Source organism: Erinaceus europaeus, chromosome 2 (assembly GCF_950295315.1).
Source record: "Erinaceus europaeus chromosome 2, mEriEur2.1, whole genome shotgun sequence".
NCBI classification, from domain to species: domain Eukaryota; kingdom Metazoa; phylum Chordata; class Mammalia; order Eulipotyphla; family Erinaceidae; genus Erinaceus; species Erinaceus europaeus.
Window position 1 is genome coordinate 185,648,904 of NC_080163.1, and position 20,562 is coordinate 185,669,465.

The 20,562-nt window shown below is 37.3% G+C and overlaps 1 protein-coding gene across 18 annotated transcripts in view; it reads right to left on the minus strand.

The window, feature by feature from the left end:
- LOC132536803 (zinc finger protein 569) overlaps nucleotides 1–20,562 on the minus strand; it is an 82,014-nt gene that overhangs the window by 53,083 nt on the left and 8,369 nt on the right. For 7 of the 18 annotated variants that reach the window (XR_009548343.1, XM_060185791.1, XM_060185800.1 and 4 more), the window contains exon 3: nucleotides 17,450–17,519. Coding sequence is in view for 1 of the 18 variants with exons in the window: in XM_060185809.1 (XP_060041792.1) it covers nucleotides 7,768–9,361 (1,594 nt within the window). In the remaining 17 variants the exon portion in view is untranslated. Of the gene's footprint in view, nucleotides 1–7,767; nucleotides 9,571–17,449; nucleotides 17,520–18,524; nucleotides 18,692–19,891; nucleotides 20,014–20,562 lie in introns of those variants that run through there. The other 11 variants (XR_009548342.1, XM_060185807.1, XM_060185790.1 and 8 more) reach the window with 4 other exon arrangements.

The window sequence follows — 20,562 nt, forward strand, 5'->3', positions numbered from 1 at the left end:
ATAGAACTATAACATCTATATACAAATTTTATCAAGAAAGAAATTTCTAAAGAATGAAAATTGAACAAACTACTAAAAATAAAGTAAGATAAGGGAGAAGTATAAACAAAAAATCGGGAACTTGTAAAAAATGCATACCTCACGTTACAGTGCTCAAGGACCCAGTTTTAAGCCCCCGTCCCCACCTGCACAGGGAAAGTTTTGCAAGTGGTGAAGCAGGGCTGCAGGTGTTTCTCTGTCTTTTCCCCTCTCTGTCTCCCCCCTTCCTCTTGACTTCTGGCTGTCTCTATCCAATAAATAAATAAAGATAATAAAATTTAAAAATGCATACCTTACATTTAAATATAGAACAGAGAATACCACAAGTAACTCCAAAAAGTCACCAGGCCAAGGTAGTTGGGTAATGCTGAGTAATTTTAAGAGCATGTAAAAAGCTCCAAATCTAAAATTTAAAGTTTATAATTTTTATCTCATGGTTACAACTGAAATCAAAAGGTGATTGAGGGATGGAACTATAGACTTGTATTAAACTATATTAATATGTACTAATAGAGATTTTCATTCAGTGAATACTAAATAGCTACTCTTTGGCAGGTTATTTTAGGCAGAGGAAAGCATGTCCCTATGGAATTAAATTCCAAAGACCAAGAGAATAAACAATTAAATATGAAACAATAAATTTTCTGGACCCTAAAAATTGAGTAATAAAATGAACTGTTCTTTATGATCTAAACTATAGAAAATAGAGATAATAAAGTTATTACTCTTAATAAAAACTATTCACTACAGTTTCAACCAAAATTCCCCAATAGTACTTTTTTCCATTTAACATCGCACTTTTGTTCTGAAATTTATTTGCGAAATGTGAACTCTTATGAAGAACAGGAAGAAAATCCTTGAATCCGCCCTATTTGTAGAAATTGTTTTTAACAAAGATAGCTCATCCCAGTAAAGATAATGTAAATCGGGGTATTAAAATAAATGTCTGTATTATCAATAATCTTAAAGAAATGCAAATGAACTACTTCAAAATCATCACATTTGGCAAAAGTGTTATAATGCTAGTTACTGGAAATCAGTGAAGCAATAATAGTTCAGTGTTAGCAGTAGTTATATTGAGCTTCCTTGGATATCTGGTAAAGCTAAAGATGTAGATACTGTGACCCAGCAGTTTGCACTTAATACTTCTATAGACTCTGCTCATGTGTTCAAAATGATGTGCCTGGAAGGTTCACTATAAAATGTTTGTTTCAAAAGTTTAAAACAACCATTAGCTGGATGTAAGTTAATACCCAAGTTAAGATGAGCTAGAAATGAGCATGAGCATCTCAAAAAAAACTATTCATGAAGTAGAACTAGAGGTTTTCTTGATATGACACCATTTATTTATATAGTGTTTGATAACATGTAAACACCATATAGAGATGGTACACATAACATTTAATAGACATAGTTATCAGATTCAGAATACTTGTGGCCTCTAGGGATCAAGAAAAATGAGTTTGAGAAAAGGCTATAAAGGGAGCCTTAATCATTTTTTTTGAATTGGGATTTATGGTTTACAGTAAATATAGTTGTTGGTACCTGTGTAAAATTTCTCAGTTTTCTGCAGAACACCCCCCCCCAAGCCTAGGATGAATATGGATAATCATCTACTTTAAAAATTCAGCAAATGCAACCAATTCTTATAAATTGATAAAACCTGCTATGGGTTTATAGGTAAGTTATTATTCTGCAGGTTTCTGTGCACTTAAGTATTTCGTAATGAAAAATAAAACACATTTAAATGATGTTTATCTCTGGCAATTCTTTCTTTACTGTATTTCCAGGCATGTAACTGGTGTTCCCATCCATATTCACCATTCTTTTCAGAAATAAACTCACGTATGTATTTGCTTCCCTAAGGAATTACTAAGAATCTGGTGACTATACTTGCATGTGTCATAGTTTTAAAAACCACTCTTTTTAAAAAAGATTTATTTAGTTATTATGACAAAGAGGGAGAGAGATCCTGAGAATCACTGGCACATGTGATTGTGGTACTTGAGAGAGTACAATGTTTTAGTCACTGTGTCATCCCAAGGCCACCCAAAAATACAGTGGTCTGGGAGGTGGCCCAATGGATAAAGTACTAGATTCTCAATAGCCTCAACATGAAAGTCTTTTTTTCTTTTTTGCCTCCAGGGTAATTGCCAGGACTTGGTGCCTGCACCACAAATCCACTGCTCCTGGAGACCATTTTTTCCCACTTTTATTGCCCTTTTTTTGTAACCGATGTTGTGGTTATTATTATTGTTGTTAGGATGGAGAGAGGAGGGGAAGACACAGGGGGAGAGAAAGATATACACCTGCAGACCTGCTTCACTGCCTGTGAAGTGACTCCCCTACAGGTGGGGAGCCCGGGGCTCAAACAGGTATCCTTATGCCGGTCCTTGGGCTTCGCACCATGTGCACTTAACCTGCTGTGCTACTGCCGGACTCCTACATCAAAGTCTTTTTGCATATCCACTGTGTTATCTCCTGTTGCTATGCTTCACATTGGTTTGGTCTCATCCCCCCACCTCTGGGAGATTGTGGTTTAGCCCCTGCTAGTTTCTCGCTTCCCCTTCTCCCCACCCCCTATCCTAAGTACTTCCAGAGTTCCTGCCGCAGCTGCTGGAGGAGAAGGATGCAGGACAGATCTGCCTGGTGATTAGTTTAGGAGTCCCTCTCTGCCACCGGAGGAGAGAGACAGAAGAGCACATGTTTGCCCGCTCGTGAATAAAGATTAAACTGCGTTCTCAGCTCAGCCATGTGTCTCTGGTCATCTCTGTTACCCGCCGTGCAGCCACCCCGGTTAAAACAACAATCTCCCAGGCTTCATGATCCTTTTAATCAGATTTTGTCTGTATTGATCCCCATTTATTTTCATTTAAATTTTTAAATCAACAGTTTAAGCCCAGTGTAAGAGTTCAATCAGCTTACTAATTTGAAACCTTAAGTGCTTATACTAAAGGAATATATATACTCAGAAATGAAGTCTATGTATTAAAAACTTTGAGACATCCAATCTATTTCACCCCATCTCATACTAAGTAGTGACTTATAAGACTATATGTTTTTTTAAGGCTAAGTTAATTTATAAAACTAAGTTAATAGGAATATATATTAACACCATTCCCACCACCAAAGGTTCATGTTCCTAGCCCCCACCTGCAACCACTGGAGCTAAACTTACCCTCCCACTACCCAACCATAGTTTTTCACTTTGGTGCAATCTCCATTTTTTTGTAGCTATGCTTCTCAGGTCATTTATACTTTCCTTTGCTTCTTTCTTTCCAGGCTATTCATTTATACTTTTTCTACTCTGTGCTTAATTGTGTGTGGGGGTGTTTCTTTTCTCCCAGAGTTATCAGTGGGGCTGTACACCTGCACAGTTCTACTGCCCCCAGTGAACTGACTTCATTTTCTTTTCTTTCTTTCTTTTCCTTTTTTTTTTTTTTGATTTATCTCCTGGACATAATGCCTGAGTCCATTGTTCCTGTCAGCCAGTAAATTTTCCTTTTTTTTTTTTTTAAGTTGGTGAGAGACAGAAGGAGAGAAGTAGAGAGGGACAGACAGGGATAAAACACCTGTATCACTTCACCACTTGTGAAGCTCCCCAACCCTCCCCCCACCCCCCCGCAGGCAGAGACCAGGGATTTGAATCTGGTTCCTCATACATAGTAATATGTTTGCTCTTCAAGTTGAGCCACTGCCCAAACTGTTTACAGAAATTTTCTAGAAATAATAAGGGTTAATAACATGTTAAAACAACAACAACAAAAACAAAGTAATTGTGGCCCAGGAGGTGGCACATTGGATATAGTGATGGACTCCAGAGCATGAAGTCCAGAGCTTGATATCCTGTAACACATATACCCAGTTGATTCTCTGGTTTTCTCTCATTAATAAGTAAATCTAAAATAAATAAATAAATGGTCCAGGAGATGGCACAGTGGATAAAGCACTGGACTCTTGAGCATCAGGTTCTGAGTTCAATCCCTCACAGCACATGTACCAAGGTCCTAGCACTTTGTACCACCTGTACTTAACTTGCTGCACTACCGCCCAACTCCTGTACTTCCTTTTCTTATGCAGTCCAGGTGCCAGGCTCTCCCATACAAGAGCCCTTAGTTTGCAAAGACATACTCCGTAGTAGCCCAGGAAATGTCACAGTGGTTAAAGAGTTGGACTCTGAAGCAAGATGTCCTGATTTCAATCCCTCCCTCATCATTTCACTAACAGATAAAAAAAATCTTTGAGTCTGGGAGGTGGTGAAGTGGATAAGTGTTGGACTTAAAAGTTGGGTCCTAAAGCTGGGGAGATAGCATAATGGCAAAAAAGCTCTCATACCCAAGGCTTTGAGGCCCTAGGTTCAATCTCCAGTACTACCATATGTAAGAGTTGAGGAGTGTCTGACCTAACTTATTAAGAAAAAAAAAAAAAAAAGAAGAATGAGGTCCTGAGTATGACCCCTGATAACACATACTAAAGTGATGTCTGGTTTTCTGTCTCCTCTCATTAATATATAAAACTTTTTGAAAAAGGGGAGGGTTTATTATGCAGCTCCCACTCCCTCTCTTGAATCACACAAACCAGAGGGATAGCATTTTGGCAACATTGTTAGTTTTTCCTTCTCTGATGTTTCTGGGCATTTCTCTCTTGTAGATACAGTTCCTTTGACTTTCTTCAGGGTCTGCCCTTTTATAAATCTCTTTTTGTTGTATGGGGAAGAATATTGAATTCAGAGTGTTTTAAACTTCTGCAATCTTGCTTGCAAGGCTTATAGTTTCAACCAAGTCCTCTATTTCTGTATTAATCCTGTCTGATTTTTTTCCATCACTTAATGTGGTATATGAAGACTTCAAGTACTAACATACAGCCAATATAGCAACCTCCAAGCATATCACTTTTAAATTTCAGGTATCTGGAGGCTATTTTAAACTGCATGTTCTGGACTAATTTTTTTCCCCTCCTTGCTATCAGGACTTCTCTGAGGGATTGTCAGCCCAGAAAGACTAATAAAAAGAATATGTGTGTGTGTGTGTGTGTGTGTGTGTGTGTGTGCGCGCGCGCTTTGGAGTAGAACAACTAAAAGCCTGATAAGAGAACAGAGAAAATACAGAGACAACCAGGTACAGGTATTTTGCTGCAAAGAGGCAAATGATACAGCATTACTAAATGATACAGCAATATAAATGGAACTTTTTCTTTGTAGAACAAAGAGAAAAGGCCAATCTAGGAGGTGGCACAGTGGATAAGGCATTGGACTCTCAAAATATAGCTCCTGAGTTTTATCCCCAGCACTGCATGTACTGAAGTGATGGTCTTGATTTTATTCTCTCGCTTGCATCATTTAATAAATAAATATTTTAACAAAAAAAGAAAAAGAAGCAATAACAATATTGTGTGCTGTATTGAATGATCCAATATAAGTGGGCAAACATTACTAGATATGATATGGGTGGAAAAGGATAGGATTTAGTAAATGGAAGGGTTAACTCTAGATAATATGGTAAGCTTATTCCTGGCAGTAAAATGGCAGAAGTTCCCTTTCAGTTGTTCAAAAAGTAATTTCAATGAATGTAATAATAAATATTAATACATCATGAGTTATAGTTAATATGGATATTAAGAGGTATGATTTAGTTGTGGTCCGGGAAGTGGCGCAATGGGTAAGGCACTGGATTCTCAAGCATGAGGCCCTAAATTCAATCCCCAGCAGCATATGTACCAGAGTGATAGCTGGTGATTTCTCTCTCTCCTATCTTTCTCATTAACAAGTAAAATATTTTTTTAAATATTTTTTTATATTTATTTTTTTATTCCCTTTTGTTGCCCCTGTTGTTTTATTGTTGTAGTTATTATTGTTGTTGTTGGATAGGACAGAGAGAAATGGAGAGAGGGAGGGGAAGACAGAGAGGAGGAGAGAAAGATAGACACCTGCAGACCTGCTTCACCGCCTGTGAAGCGACTCCCCTGCAGGTGGGGAGTAAAATATTTTTTTAAGAAGTATGATTTACTTCCAAATGTAGGCCGAGGTAGAATATAAATATTAAACACCGGCTAAATAGTAATTGCTAAAATGTAAAACAAACAAACAAACAAAACTCTAAAGGATAACCAAAGTGATTTCACCGTAAGTCAGGCTGGAGTTTTATTATATATCAATAGAAACCTGCTCCACTAGATGGTGAATAATGTTGGTGGGTTGCTTAGACCACAGTGAGTCTCTCACATCCCCCTCATAAATTAAAGTAAAATCTTAAAAGCAAAAATTGGGAGATACATTATGCAGGAAAATTACAGAGAAAGCAAAAATCATCAATATACATAAAAGTTGTTTATCCTTATTAATAATAAAATGAAAGCCAAACTATATGGAAACAGTATATCATATTTATCTACTGACAAGAAATTAAGTTGGTAAGTATCAATAATTGGCAAAAATTTGGAGAAATGGAGTGGAAGTCATCATGATGGAAATATACCCTGTGACAACAACCCTGTAAATCAACATTTCATCCATAAATCAATATTGAAGTCAGAGGTATCTCAGCCAGTAGGAGCACTAACTTCCATACATGTGATCCCTGAAGGCTATGGGGTTTCAATATCCAGCAACACCTTATGCCACTGCTGACAGTACTCTAGTCTTTCTCCCCTCCCCCCTTTTCTAGCTTAAAGAAGTGGATACATACACAATACCTATGGTCCTAAGATCTGGAACAACCCATCCTATCAACATATGCTCACCCCCCTCAATTAGGGCTTTCCTTTACACTAGTACAATTCAATTACTCCAAGTATCATTTCCCCCCCCAGAAAGAGGATGAGATAGAGGGGCAGACAGAAAGAATGGGAGACAGTACAGCACTGCACCACTGCTCATGAAGCTTCCGCTTCCCTTTTGTATGATGCTCCAATGTGGTGGCTGGGAGCTTCAACCCTTATCTTTGCATATGCTAAATTGTACTACAAGGTAAGTTATTTCCCACCTTATGAATTTCCTCTTATACAGGGTGTTGTGTAAAAGCTTTCCCACATACAGTGTATCATATTATGTCTCCCACTGAAATAATGTGGACTGTGTTAATGATTTTTCATTTTCATTGTCCTCTGAAGTGTCCTCTCATGCAAAACATTAAAATAACCCTAGTAGTTATAATTGCTAATGTTTTCAAATGCTATATTCAAGGCACTGTTTTAAAAGCTGTAAAAGTAATAACAATACTTCCAGGACCTTTATAAGAAAGATATTATTCTTGGATTTATTTTTACAAATTATTCAACCAAAGCAGAATTTAATTACTGTGAAAATGTCACAAGAATAGCAAAAGGTAGACTCCAAACAATTTTGAGAAAAACATATGCAATGGCTAAAGGCCTTCCACTATTCACAACATTAACAAAATCATTCTATTGTACTTTTATAAAGCTTAATGAGATTCCAGAAATTAGTCTTTTCAATATGGATTCCATCAACTCCCATGTAAATCCACTGATGCTGAGGTTTATGAGGTCAGTGTACTCCCTATATTCACATTTTAAGACTTCTTTAATAACTATTAATCTGAGAAAGATCTCTATACTAATCACAGAGTCAGGTAATTCATATGTAAACTTGTGATCCACAACTAAAATCTGTACCACATTCCTTATATTCAAAAGGTTTCTCACTGATATGAATTTGCTGATGTTGAGTCAGTTGTGAACCTCGAGTAAATGTCTTCCCACACTCCTTACATTGATACGGTTTCTCACCGGTATGAATTCTCTGGTGTCGAGAAAGATGTGAACTTTGTGTAAAGGCCTTTCTACATTCTTTGCATTCATATGGCTTTTCACCGGTATGAATTCTTTGATGTAGTGTAAGTTGAGAGCCATGACTAAAGGCCTTTCCACATTCCTTGCATTCATAGGGCTTTTCTCCAGTGTGGATTCTCTGGTGTTGATTAAGTTGTGAACCACGAATGAAGGCTTTCCCACATTCCTTACACTGATATGGTTTTTCACCTGTGTGTATCCTCTGATGTTGTATAAGCAGTAAGCCACGGGCAAATGCCTTCCCACATTCATTACATACATAGGGTTTTTCACCAGTATGAAGTCTCTGATGTTGAGAAAGATGTGAACTCTGTGTAAAAGCCATCCTACATTCTTTACATTCATAGGGTTTTTCACCAGTATGAATTCGCTGATGTTGAGTGAGCTGTGAGCCACGAATAAAAGATTTTCCACATTCTTTACATTCATAAGGTTTCTCACCAGTGTGTATTCGCTCATGTTGAGTAAGTTCTGAGCCACGACTAAAGGTCTTGCCACATTCCTTACATTCATAAGGTTTCTCACCTGTATGGATTCTCTGATGTCTAGTAAGTAGTGAGCCACGATTAAAGGCCTTTCCACATTCCTTACATTGATAGGGTTTTTCACCAGTGTGAATTCTCTGATGTTGAGTAAGTTGTGAGCCATGACTAAAAGTCTTTCCACATTCCTTACATTCATAGGGTTTCTCATTAGAATGGATTCTCTGGTGTTGAGTAAGTTGTGAACCACGGATAAATGCCTTCCCGCATTCTTCACATTTATAGGGTTTTTCACCAGTATGGATCCGCTGATGCTGCATAAGTAATGAGCCACGAATAAAGGCCTTTCCACATTCCTTACATTCATATGGCTTTTCCCCATTGTGAATTTTCTGATGTTGAGAGAGCTGTGAACCACAAATAAAAGCTTTCCCACATTCCTTACAGTCATAGGGCTTTTCACCTGTATGGATTCTCTTATGCAGAATAAGTTGTGAGAGCTGGGTAAAGACCTTTCTACATTCTTTACATTCATAGAGTTTCTCACCAGTGTGAAGTCTCTGGTGCAGAGTTAGTTGTGAGTTCTGAGTAAAGGCCTTCCCACATTCTTTACATTCATAAGGTTTCTCACCAGTATGAACTTTTTGATGTCGGGTGAGTTGTGAGCTACGAATAAAGGCTTTTCCACATTCTTCACATTTATATGGTTTTTCACCGGTATGAATTCTATGATGTAAAATCAGTTGTGAGCTCTGAGTAAAAGCCTTCCCACACTCCTTGCATGAATAGGGTTTCTCACCAGTATGAAGTCTCTGATGAAGCGTGAGCTGTGAATCACGACTAAAGGCCTTCCCACACTGTTTACACTCATAAGGCTTTTCACCAGTATGTATACTCTGATGTTGAGTCAGGTGTGAGGCTCGTCTAAAAGCCTTCCCACATTCCTTACAATTATAAGGTTTCTCAGTAGAATGACATATAGGATGTTGAGTTAAGTAAGTATTCTGATTGAAAACAGACATTTTTTTCATATATAACTATCCCTTGTCTGAAATATTCCTGATTTTGCTGACCTTCCAATGTGCCCTTGACTTGCAAATAATCTATAGGACTGGACTGCACAAGATCACATTTTTCAATCTTGTCACTCATTTCCCATTGGAATAATTCTGTGCCATATTATCCTTTTTATTTTTATTTTTTCAAAAAAAGTCTTTATTTGCACACTTTAAAGGCAAATCTGAAAGATAAGAGAACATCAGAGTTTTCTGTTGTCAATTTAAGAGACAGAATTACCATACAAAGAAAAATAGGGAAACTAAAAGAACTGGCTTAGATCAATGTCTTTCATAGATCTGCTATGACTAATAGTAATACTTACCTTCTACACATATCCTGTTACATATATTCATAAACTAATACTGTTCCTGTTTTCTACCTATATTTTCTTTTGTATATACATATATATGTATGTATCTATACATACACACATACATAGGCACATACACACATGCAAGTCAAAACTCACTGAACTCAATATATGCTAATGTAATGTCATTGCCATCTAGACTTTGAAAAATTAATAGTTTCAAATTATCTCATATTAACATACTTAAGGACATATGGCAGATCAAATAATAATGAGAACTACAAGTAAAAGAAATAAAGTAAATGTAGCCAGTGATTCTCAAAGTTAATTTCAAGTTAAAATTAGTTATCTGTTCTTTGCCTTTGGACTTCTCTATATGAAATAATCTTGGTGGTGATCAGTCACCTGGGGAGCTTGTTAAAATTAAAGATGCATAGATACCAGTCTAAAGTAACTAAGTAAGACCATATCAAATCATGAACCCACTGTAATTGCTACTTTCAGTACTTTCCACTAATTAAGTTAGACTGTACTTTGTTATCTTAAACAAAACTGTCAAGTTTCCAAATTAAAGTTAGAAGCAAATCCAAACATCTTCCATGTTTAACAAAGTCTGAAAAACTGACAAAATGCTCCTTGGACTGGTCCTTACTTAAGCCTTCTAAGATTTTGTTACTTGCCAGACATATTAATTAATTAATTCAAAATAGATTCATTTTAACATTGAAAAATTGCAAAGTCAATTTCAAATTATAATTATCTTCTCCTTGACTTTGGACTACTCTATGAAATACTCTATATAAAGTTGTTTCTCACCCTTCAGCTATCAATTTAAAAATTGGCTGACAAATACTAAACATTATTACTGATAACAAAAAAATGTGTGTGTGTAACCACGGTTTTGGACACGTGTGACTTCACTTCTCTGGGACACTTTTGCATTCATATATTGGGGTAGGAGAAGACATGATAGGGCCAGAGAACTCTGTTTCCATAGCATCTTTCTTTTATATGATGCCAGGGCTTGAACGTAGGTTGTACACATGACAACCTGGTAAACTACCTCTCCCACACTACATAATTATGTAACAAAATTTTTATGAGACAGACTAAAACACTGCTTCAACATAATCAATGATAGAGACTGAACTCATGTTCTCATGTACACAAGATTTTCAATGTACCTGCTAAGTACTTCACTGGTAACAAGACTGGGCAATTTGAACCAATATTCCTGATATGCAATTACACAAAATGGACAAAATTTAGAAGGGTCTAGAAAGTAAATATTAAAATAATAGACTTAATTTTGTAATAAGACAATATTTAGGGCCAGTTTTCCAATTAAGGAAATACAATAATTCTGGAAAAGCTATGTAGGAGGTGAAGAAATGATGCAGTATTTTGATTCACTTCATTAAGATATGTTGACAATAACCTGAGAACAAAGCCTACTGTAAATTTCACAACTTTGAGAAGTGAACTATGAAGTCTCCAATGAGAAGTGGGGAAAAACAGTAGAGCACTCTAGGGAGGGTTTGAAACCTGAATCACCTTTGATTCATCTCAGATCTAGACATTTTTGTTAAGGTAAGTAAAAAATACTACCAAATACAAAACTGCATCTTCTTTAATGATGCATAACATCTTCTAAGGCTACAATTTACTTCTGTTATTTTTTCTTTAGAAGACCTAGCACTCAACAACAACAGAAAAAAAATGCAAGAAGGTATAACTGAACAGAAAAACAGAACAAAATAATCACAAAATTCCCACACCTATAAGGGCTTAAGTCATGTACCCACCACCACAGTATTGATATAGACCAGACTGCCACTCCTAATACTTGAGTTATTCCTTTACAGTAAATTTCTCACTCAAGGATTAAATGCATTGATCTGTGCTTTTCTCCACAAATGTGAACAACCACAGTAAATTTAAGATAAAAATGAAAATATTAAAATATACCTCTTCATTTGTCTTTCATCTAGGATACCATCTCCTGAATACTAGTACTGGTTATATTCTTAAGTCCTCCCTATCCAAGATACTTAAATTGCTTTTTGCTTAGTTTTCTTTCTTCAGTCTGTTTATGCCCTGGCCCATGTCTTTTCTTGTTTGCTTTTATATTTATTCATCTTTATCATTTCTCAGGCACTACTAAAGAACAAATACATAATGCAAGGTCTCTGAAATCTTACACAGAAGAAAAAAAAATCCAGCAATTATTGATTGTAACAGAAAGTATAATAAAACTCCAGAAATACTATTTTTTTAAAAAAAGAGTATATGCATGGAAAGACAGATCAAGAAAGAACAAAAATTTCTCACACGCTGCTAACAAGAATGCAAAAAAGCACAGGTATGATAGAAACATATGGTTGTGGGGCCAGGTGGTGGTATACCTGGTTAAGAATACATATTAAAGTGCACAAGGACCTAGATTCAAGCCCCTGGTCTCAACCTGCAGGGGGAAAGCTTTACCTCTAGTGAGGCAGGTCTGCAGGTGTATCTTTTTCCTTCTCTCTCTCTTTCTTTTTTTTTTTTTTAAAGACTTAATTTTATTTATTTTCCCTGTTTTGCCCTTGTCTTTGTTGTTGTTGTTGTTATGGAGAGAGGAGAGGAAGACAGAGAGGGGGAGAGAAAGATAGACACCTGAAGACCTGCTTAACCACCTGTGAAGTGACTCCTCTGCAGGTGGAGAGCTGGGGGATCAAACCAGGATCCTTATGCTGGTCCTTGTGCTTTGCGCCACATGTGCTTAACCTGCTGTGCTCCTTCCCAACTCCCTTATCTCTCTTTTTTAATATTTATTTATTTATCTATTGGACAGAGACAGCCAGAATTTAAGCGAGAAGGGAATGACAGTGGGGAGAGAGACAGACACCTGCAGCTCTGATTCACCACCTGTGAAGCTTTCCCTCTAAAAGTGGGGACCAGGGGCTCAAACCCCAAACAGGTGTGTCACCACCTAGCCCCTGTCTTTTTCCTTCTCTGGCTCTCCCTCTCCTCTCAATTTCTCTCTATATCTATACAATAGTAAATATAAAAAATGAAAAATATGGTTGTCTCCATTAACCAGATATAGTGTATCATTCCAGCAATTACAGATGAATTTCTGTACACCAAACTTTTTTTTTTTTTTTTTGCCTCCAGGTTATTGCTGGGGCTCAGTGCCTGCACCAAGAATCCACAGCTCCTGGAGGCCATTTTTTTTCTCCTTTTGTTGCTCTTGTTGTAGTCTTATTGTGGTTATTGTTGTTGTTGTCGTTTGTTGTTGGATAGGACAGAAAGAAATCAAGAGAGGAAGGGAAGACAAAGAGAGGGAGAGAAAGATAGACACCTGCAGACCTGCTTCACAGCCTGTGAAGTGACTCCCCTGCAGGTGGGGAGCCAGGGACTTGAACCAGGATATTTACATCGGTCCTTGTGCTTTGCGCCACGTGCACTTAACCCGCTGCGCTACCACCCTACCCTCTACACCAAACTTTATAGTACTTAAATCATAATTTCCCCAAACTGGAAAGTTCAGATGTCCCCCAAAAAGTGAATGAATAAAAAAAAAAATGATACTTCCATACAATGAAACACTAATTGACAATAAATAGAAACAATACTGCTTCATGCAACCACATGGATAAATCTTAAATGTATTTTATTAAATGAAGAAAACCAGACCCACTAAAGGTTGCATATTTTTTATTCCACTTATGACAATATGGGAAAGGCAGAACTATAGGAATAAATGAGTCAGGAGAAGTTGGCGAGAGAAAAGTGTTGACAACAAAGGGACAAGATGAGTTAATTTGAGGAGTTAATGGGACTTGTGTGACTATGACACAACACTTAATGAGTAACAGTTGTATTGCATTTTCTAAGAAAACACCAATTTTTGATAAAATGTGACAACCATGTGACACATTTTAAAATAATGAAGATTCAAAAAGGCCACAAAGCAGTAAGAACCATAAATTAGAGAGGTAAGCAATCTTTCCTCCATAGGCATTTATTGTCTGCAAATGTGCTGTATTTTCCAATTCCCCAGTTTTAAATATTTCTGAATGTTTAAAATACTCTGAGTAAACTATAGCATGTTGTCTTAAGGAATGCAAAGCTCATGAGCAGGTATTCCATTTCCCCACTATCTTTTAGACACATCAAACTTCTTAGCATAACTAGTAAATATATACTGGTCCCATACTCCCACTGTCCTCTGTTAATATTCAGCGGAAACTATTTTTCCTAAAATTCTGGAGTTTTCTGAGTGATAAAGGAAGGTCTTTTATCATCCATAATAAAATCTTGTGTTTAAAAGGAACTAATTTCAGCAAGGTGACTTTTAGACCTCTTTTGAAAGAGGTGTTGGCTGCTAGGGGAGCCACATAGAAACTTTCATTTCTCCCTTCCAACTCCTGGAAGTTGAATTAATCACCAAAAGACAATAATTTGATCAATTATACCTATTAAATAAAAGTTTCCAAGAAAAACCCAAACTGAAGATAAAGAATTTCTGGGTTGTTGAATACATGGAAATACTAAAAAGGTGAGACATCTGGAGAGAACATGACAGGTTCACATGACTTTTCTATACCTTTGATCACTTTCATTTGCCTGTTTCTGAATTGGATCCCTTATAATAAACTGGTAAATGTGCATGTTACTCTTAAGATCTCTGAGTCATTCTAGCAAACAATGGAACTTGAGGAGGGTGTAATACAAACCTCTGTCTGTCTGAAGTACAAACAACAATTTGCAACCAGTGATCAAATTCTGAAGCAGCACTGGGGGCTAGGGATGGGGGAGTGGTAGTTTTGTAGTTGTTGTTTTTTTCCTTATATTTGATAGGACAGAGAGGGAGAAAGATGCCCACAACATTGTCTGTGATGCATTCCCCCTACAGGTAGGGACCAGGGGCTTGAACCTGGGTCCTTCTGCACAGTAATGTGTACTCAATCAAGTGGACACCACCCAGCCCACTGGAACTGAGTCTTTAACCAGTGTCTAGTCTGTGGCAACTCTGGAAAGTTAGTGTTACAATTTATTTAAATTGGGTAACAGATGTTTTTGGTTTCTATAAAAAAATGAGACCATTGCTTGGTGTGGAAAAACCCACATGCCTGTTGAAAAAAGTGTTCTTTTTGGGAGTCGGGCAGTAGCACAGCAGGTTAAGCACAAATGGCGCAAGGCACAAGGATTGGGGTAAGGATCCCGATTCAAGCCCCCGGCTCCCTACCTGCCGGGGAGGTCTGCAGGTGTCTCTCTTTCTCTCCCCCTTCTCTCTCCATTTCTCTGTCCTATCCAACAATGATAACATCAACAACAACAATAACTACAACAGTAAAAAAAACAACAAGGGAAACAAAAGGGAAAATAAATTTTTAAAGTGTTCTTTTATCTTTTCTAGGACAATAATACAGACAGGCAAGAGATAAGGACAGAAAATATAACACAAGATAAGTGCTCAACCAGGTGTGCCACCGCCTGGCCCCTATTTTATTTATTTTTTACCGGAGCACTGCTCAGCTCTAGGTTATGGTGGTGTGGGGGGTTGATCCTGAGACTTTAGAGTCTCAGGCATGAGTCTCTTTGTATAGCCATTGTGCTATTTAACTTTGCCCTGATACTTTTATATAATTCTTGTCACAAAAGGAAATAAAAATAAAACAATTTAGAACTAAATACCAAAGGTATGTTTTTGCATAGTCTCATGAAATTGAGTTGTGTCACTGTTAACAACTGAGAAAAGTAGAATCAAAGAATAAAATATTTCTATTCATAATGTCAATAAAAATAATAAAATATGAAAATTATTTAACAAATGGCTAACATCATTTAAATGTATGTTAGGCAAAAGGCACCTTTCTGAATGGGATGGAACTATTCCATACTACACATCAGACCAAATTATAAAAAGAACTCATAAAATAAGCAATTCCAAAAAAAACAGGGAGAGGATATGAAAAGATTTTTACCAACAGACATATGTTGGTAAAATGTTCAAAGTCACTAAGTGTTAGAGAAATGCAAATAAAGATAACAATGAGATACCACTTTATACCTGTGAGAATGTCATACATCAGAAAGAACAGAAACAAGTGCTGGAGAGGATGTGGGGAAAGAGAAGCACTTAACTGTTGGTAGGAACATAAATAAGTTCAACCCCTATAAGAAACAGAACACTAGAAATGGAGCTACCCTATGATTCAGCCTTTGTTCTCCCAAGGATCTATCTAAGGAACAAAAAACACCTATACAAAGAAATCTATGTACACATGTTCACAGAAGCACAGTTTTTAATAGCTCAAACATGGAAGTAATCCAGATGCCCAACAATGGATGAATAGTTGAGAGTTATGGTATATATACACAATGGAATACTATTCGGCTGTAAGAAATGATGTAATATTGTCCATATGTTGAACAGAATGTGAAGCAGTCATGTTACATGAGGTAAGAAGTAGAAAGATCAATACCAGATAATCTCAGTTATATGTGGAACTTAAGCAAGGAAAGAAAATGGAAAAGAGTGAACCTTGAACTAGATGTGGTGTACTACAGCAAAGCAAAGAACTCTGGTTTAGGGGAGATGAGAGGGCCATGAAAAGGTGTAAAAGACTTAGTGTAAGGTGGTGTAGAAGGACTTGATCTAACAGTGGGGTGGTACGCAAACATCTATTATGGGGAAACAAGAAATTGTACCCATGTCTTAACAATTGTCCTGCAAACCGTTATTTGTCCCAATAAAATTATTTGGGAGAAAACAACTTTAAAAAATGAAAGTATATTATACTAAAAAGAAAACATCTAGATTAAGTACATGAAGTTAGAACCAAGAAATAGCAGGTGGCACAAAGTACAAGGATCGGTGTAAGGATCCCGGTTCGAGCCGCTGGCTCCCCACCTGCAGGGGAGTTGCTTCACAGGTTGTGAAGCAGGTCTACAGTTGTCTTGTCTTTCTCTCCCCCTCTGTCTTCCCCTCCTCTTCCCTTCCTCTCTCCATTTCTCTCTGTCCTGTCCAACAACAACAATAAAAATCAAGGGCAACAAAAGGGAATAAATTAAAAAAAGAGCCAAGAAATAGTTAATTAGTCTCTAAGGTCACAGCAACACTCAGGACCTTTAACTGATTTCAAATGCTTAAAAGTCTGTATGTTAAAGTGTTCTAAAAAGTATTCTGGAAGATGGCACAGCATTGGACTCTCAAGCATGAAGCCCTGAGTTCAATCCCCAGTAACACAATGTACCAGAGTGATGTCTGGTTTTCTCTCTCTCCTCCTATCTTATTCATTAATAAAATTTAAAAAAATAAAGTGTTCTGAAAAAATTTCTAAAGAATCAAATATCAGAAAATTAGAATTTAACCTCTTCACAAAAACAGAACTATATGAGGCTTTCAATTCATACAAATGAAAGAAAAATCCATCTGACTTCAACGGAAACTAGGAAGTTTGTACTTAGACTCTCAATGAAAATGAAAAAAAAAAAAAAGGCAAGGATAATTATTACATAAAAGCTCTGTAGCATATAAGAAACTGAAGAATTAGACCTGCTCCTCAAAAATTAGAACTGTCAAATGATGTAAATATATTTTTGGAAATAAAGAAAAATACAAAGTCAAAACCAGGACAATGAAGTGAAAGAACTAAGGATGGGGAAAATATTAAACTTCTAGAAATATAACAATATAATCAATTATATTAAAATTCTAGAAAAAAATAACAAAAGTAGCCATAAAATACAGATTACTTACTAAAGTAGTAACAATGAGACTTCTCATGAGCAACAAAGAATCCAGAAGGCAATGGAAGATCTTCAGTATGCTGAAAAAAAAAAATTAGTAGTATAGAATTCTATAATCAAGTTAATCATCAGGCAAGAATGAAAGTGAAACATAATGCCAAATAAGAAATAACCAATTATTAGATTTCAATATTTAATATTCATATACAACTACATTAAAAAGTACAAATAATAAAATAATGATGCTTAACACTACTTGAACAAACTTAGATTAAGATGACAAATAGTATTATCATGTTTTATTTTATTTAACATTTTGGAATAAAGACTACAGGGTACGGCGGCAGGGGCATAATGGTTATGCAATGAGACTCTCATGCTTGGGGCTCCAAAATCCCAGGTTAAATCCTCCACACCACCATAAACCAAAGCTGAGCAGTGCTCTGGTAAAAAACAACAACAACAAAAACCTACAGAGATAGCTAATTCAGTAGAGTACATACTTTACCATATAAGTAGACTGGGATTTGAGCCCCTGGCCACCACATGGAAGCACCATGTAAAGGGGAAGTTTCATGAACAGTGGAATAGTGCTGTGGTATCTCTCCTCTCTTATTCTGTCTTTCCCTCTGTGTCTCACCCTCTATCTGGAATACAAGGGGGGAAATCTATTGAGAATAGTAGAATTGTTCAGGTATAAAGTCCTAGAAAGGAGAGTCCGGCGGTAGCGCAGTGGGTTAAGCACGGGTGGCACAAAGAGCAAGGACCAGCATAAGGATGCCGGTTTGAGCCCCTGGCTCCCCACCTTCAGGGAAGTCGCTTCACAAGCGTTGAAGCAGGTCTGCAAGTGTTTATCTTTCTCTCCCTCTCTCTGTCTTCCCCATGTCTCTCCATTTCTCTCTGTCCTATCCAACAATGATGACATCAATAACAATAACAATAATAACCACAAAAATTTTTTTAAAAGGGCAACAAAAGGATAAATAAATAAATATTTTTAAAAAAGTCCTAGAAAAATCTCTGGAGGTAAAGAAAGTAAGGAAGAAGGGAAGCAGGGCTGGTTAAGTGCATCCCTGGCTCCCTACCTGCAGCGGGGACGCTTCACAGCAGCATAGCAGGTCTACAGGTGTCTTTCTCTCTCCCTCTGTTTTCCTCCCCTCTCAACTTCTGTCTGTCCTGTCCAATAAGATGGAAAAGAATGTCCGCCAGGAGCAGTGGATTCATAGTGCCAGCACTAGGCCCAGCAATATCCCTAGAGGCAAAGAAAAAAAAAAAAGTAAGACTATATGTTTACTGTATGTTTACACTTGTACATTTTTGTGTATTCATGTATATATAAAATCAAACAGATAGTCCAATGGTCTTTGGTGAAGTTTGGTAGAGGGTTATTGATCCCATGGTAAGTATGGTGGTAGGACTACACATTTTGAGGTGAGAAATTGTACTTCTAAAAAACAAAGTTTTGTAAACCCTCAAAAAAATAATTCAATAACAAAAAGAGTATATTTGCACAATGCTATAAAATACCTTAACACCCAGCTGTCAAGAACTGAGAAAACAAGAGACTTAATCTTTCACTGTCAGAAAAAAACTAAGAAACAAGCCAAAGTGAAAGATTGTAACTTTAACACTAGCAACTTAGAAAAGCCCAAGAATCAGGGCTGGCTGGTGGTGCACCTGGTTGAGTGCACATGTTACAATGCACAAGGACACAGTTCAAGCCCCCATCCCCACCTGCAGGGGGAAAGCTTCACTAGTGGTGAAGCAGTGTTGCAAGTGTCTCTCTGTTTCTATCCTTCTCTATCACCCCTTCCCTCTCAATAAATAAATAAAGATAAGAAAGAAAGGAAGAAAGAAAGAAGGAAGGAAGGAAGGAAGGAAGGAAGGAAGGAAGGAAGGAAGGAAGGAAGGAAGAAAAGCCAATAATCTAACTCAGAGAAATCACTTGTTGGGATAGCCTGAGGGTGCTTCTTTCTGAGCAAGTGCTCTCTGGGTTGGAGAGAACTCAACTGAAGCCAATCTAGGCTGCTGCGTGGAAGAGGGATCAGGAACTCGTGCCAAGCTAAGTCGTAGGAGATACACTCTGGAACTCCCAGAGTCGGAAAGCAATTCCAAGTGTTTTACTCAGAAAAGCAGCTTGTATATATACTAGCCAAGTAGGGTGGAAACAGAGTGTGACGTAGAGAGGGTGGAGTGGAAAAAAAAAAACTGGTGGAGATCAGGGTGTACTAGGAGAGGGGGCGGAGCAAAAAGACATAGTGAACCAGTGGGGAATTAAACCAATGCCCTGGAGGGAGGGTGGTGCTTAGTTAACAGTGGTTTATGTAAATAGACCGCAACTTTAAGTGTGATCAAACCAATGCCCTGCAGGCAAGCCGGTGCTTAGTTAAGCAGGATTAGAGACAGAAGCTTTAAGCCGGGGGAGCTGGCATACTACCCAACAATCACTGACCTTTCCCCTCATGGGATAACACTAATTAGATAATCAGTAAAGGTTTGGGGAATCATCTCACTGCAAAGGAGAACCAAACAAAAAGTTCCTCTTCTTTCATAGACCTGTGTTATGAAAGGGAGAAGAGTAAGTACAAGGAGTAGAAAAGTACTGACAATATGGGAAGAAAAAAAAAAGTATCATCAAGAATCTTCCTGTACTTTCCTTGATAGGGAAGTCCTGGCAAAGATATTTAATAAAAATGATATCCCAGGGACCAGGTGGTGGCGCATCTAGTTGAGCGCTAGTTACAAAAATGATATCCCAATGGAAGCATCTGGACTAGCAATGCAGATATATGAACATGACTGAGTTGGAGGTCTTGAGTAAAGCTAGCCCTCACTTAGTGACCCACTTGTTTATAGACTGACTTATGGCCAGCTCTTTGATTCAGCATTGTGGCAACGTATGAGAACTTGGGTCATGGACAAAAGCAGCACAGAGGCTCAGTTTCAAGCGTCTCATCTTACATTAACCTCAGTTCCAGTCTCATCTTGCAGCTGGGTGGTGTACTAGCAATTTTAGTCTAAACATTTGTACTTTACTGTGCATCCATCCCATGGCACCATTTATTTCCTCTATTTTTATTACATTTTAGTTAACAGTACACTGATGAATAAACATTTAAAAAT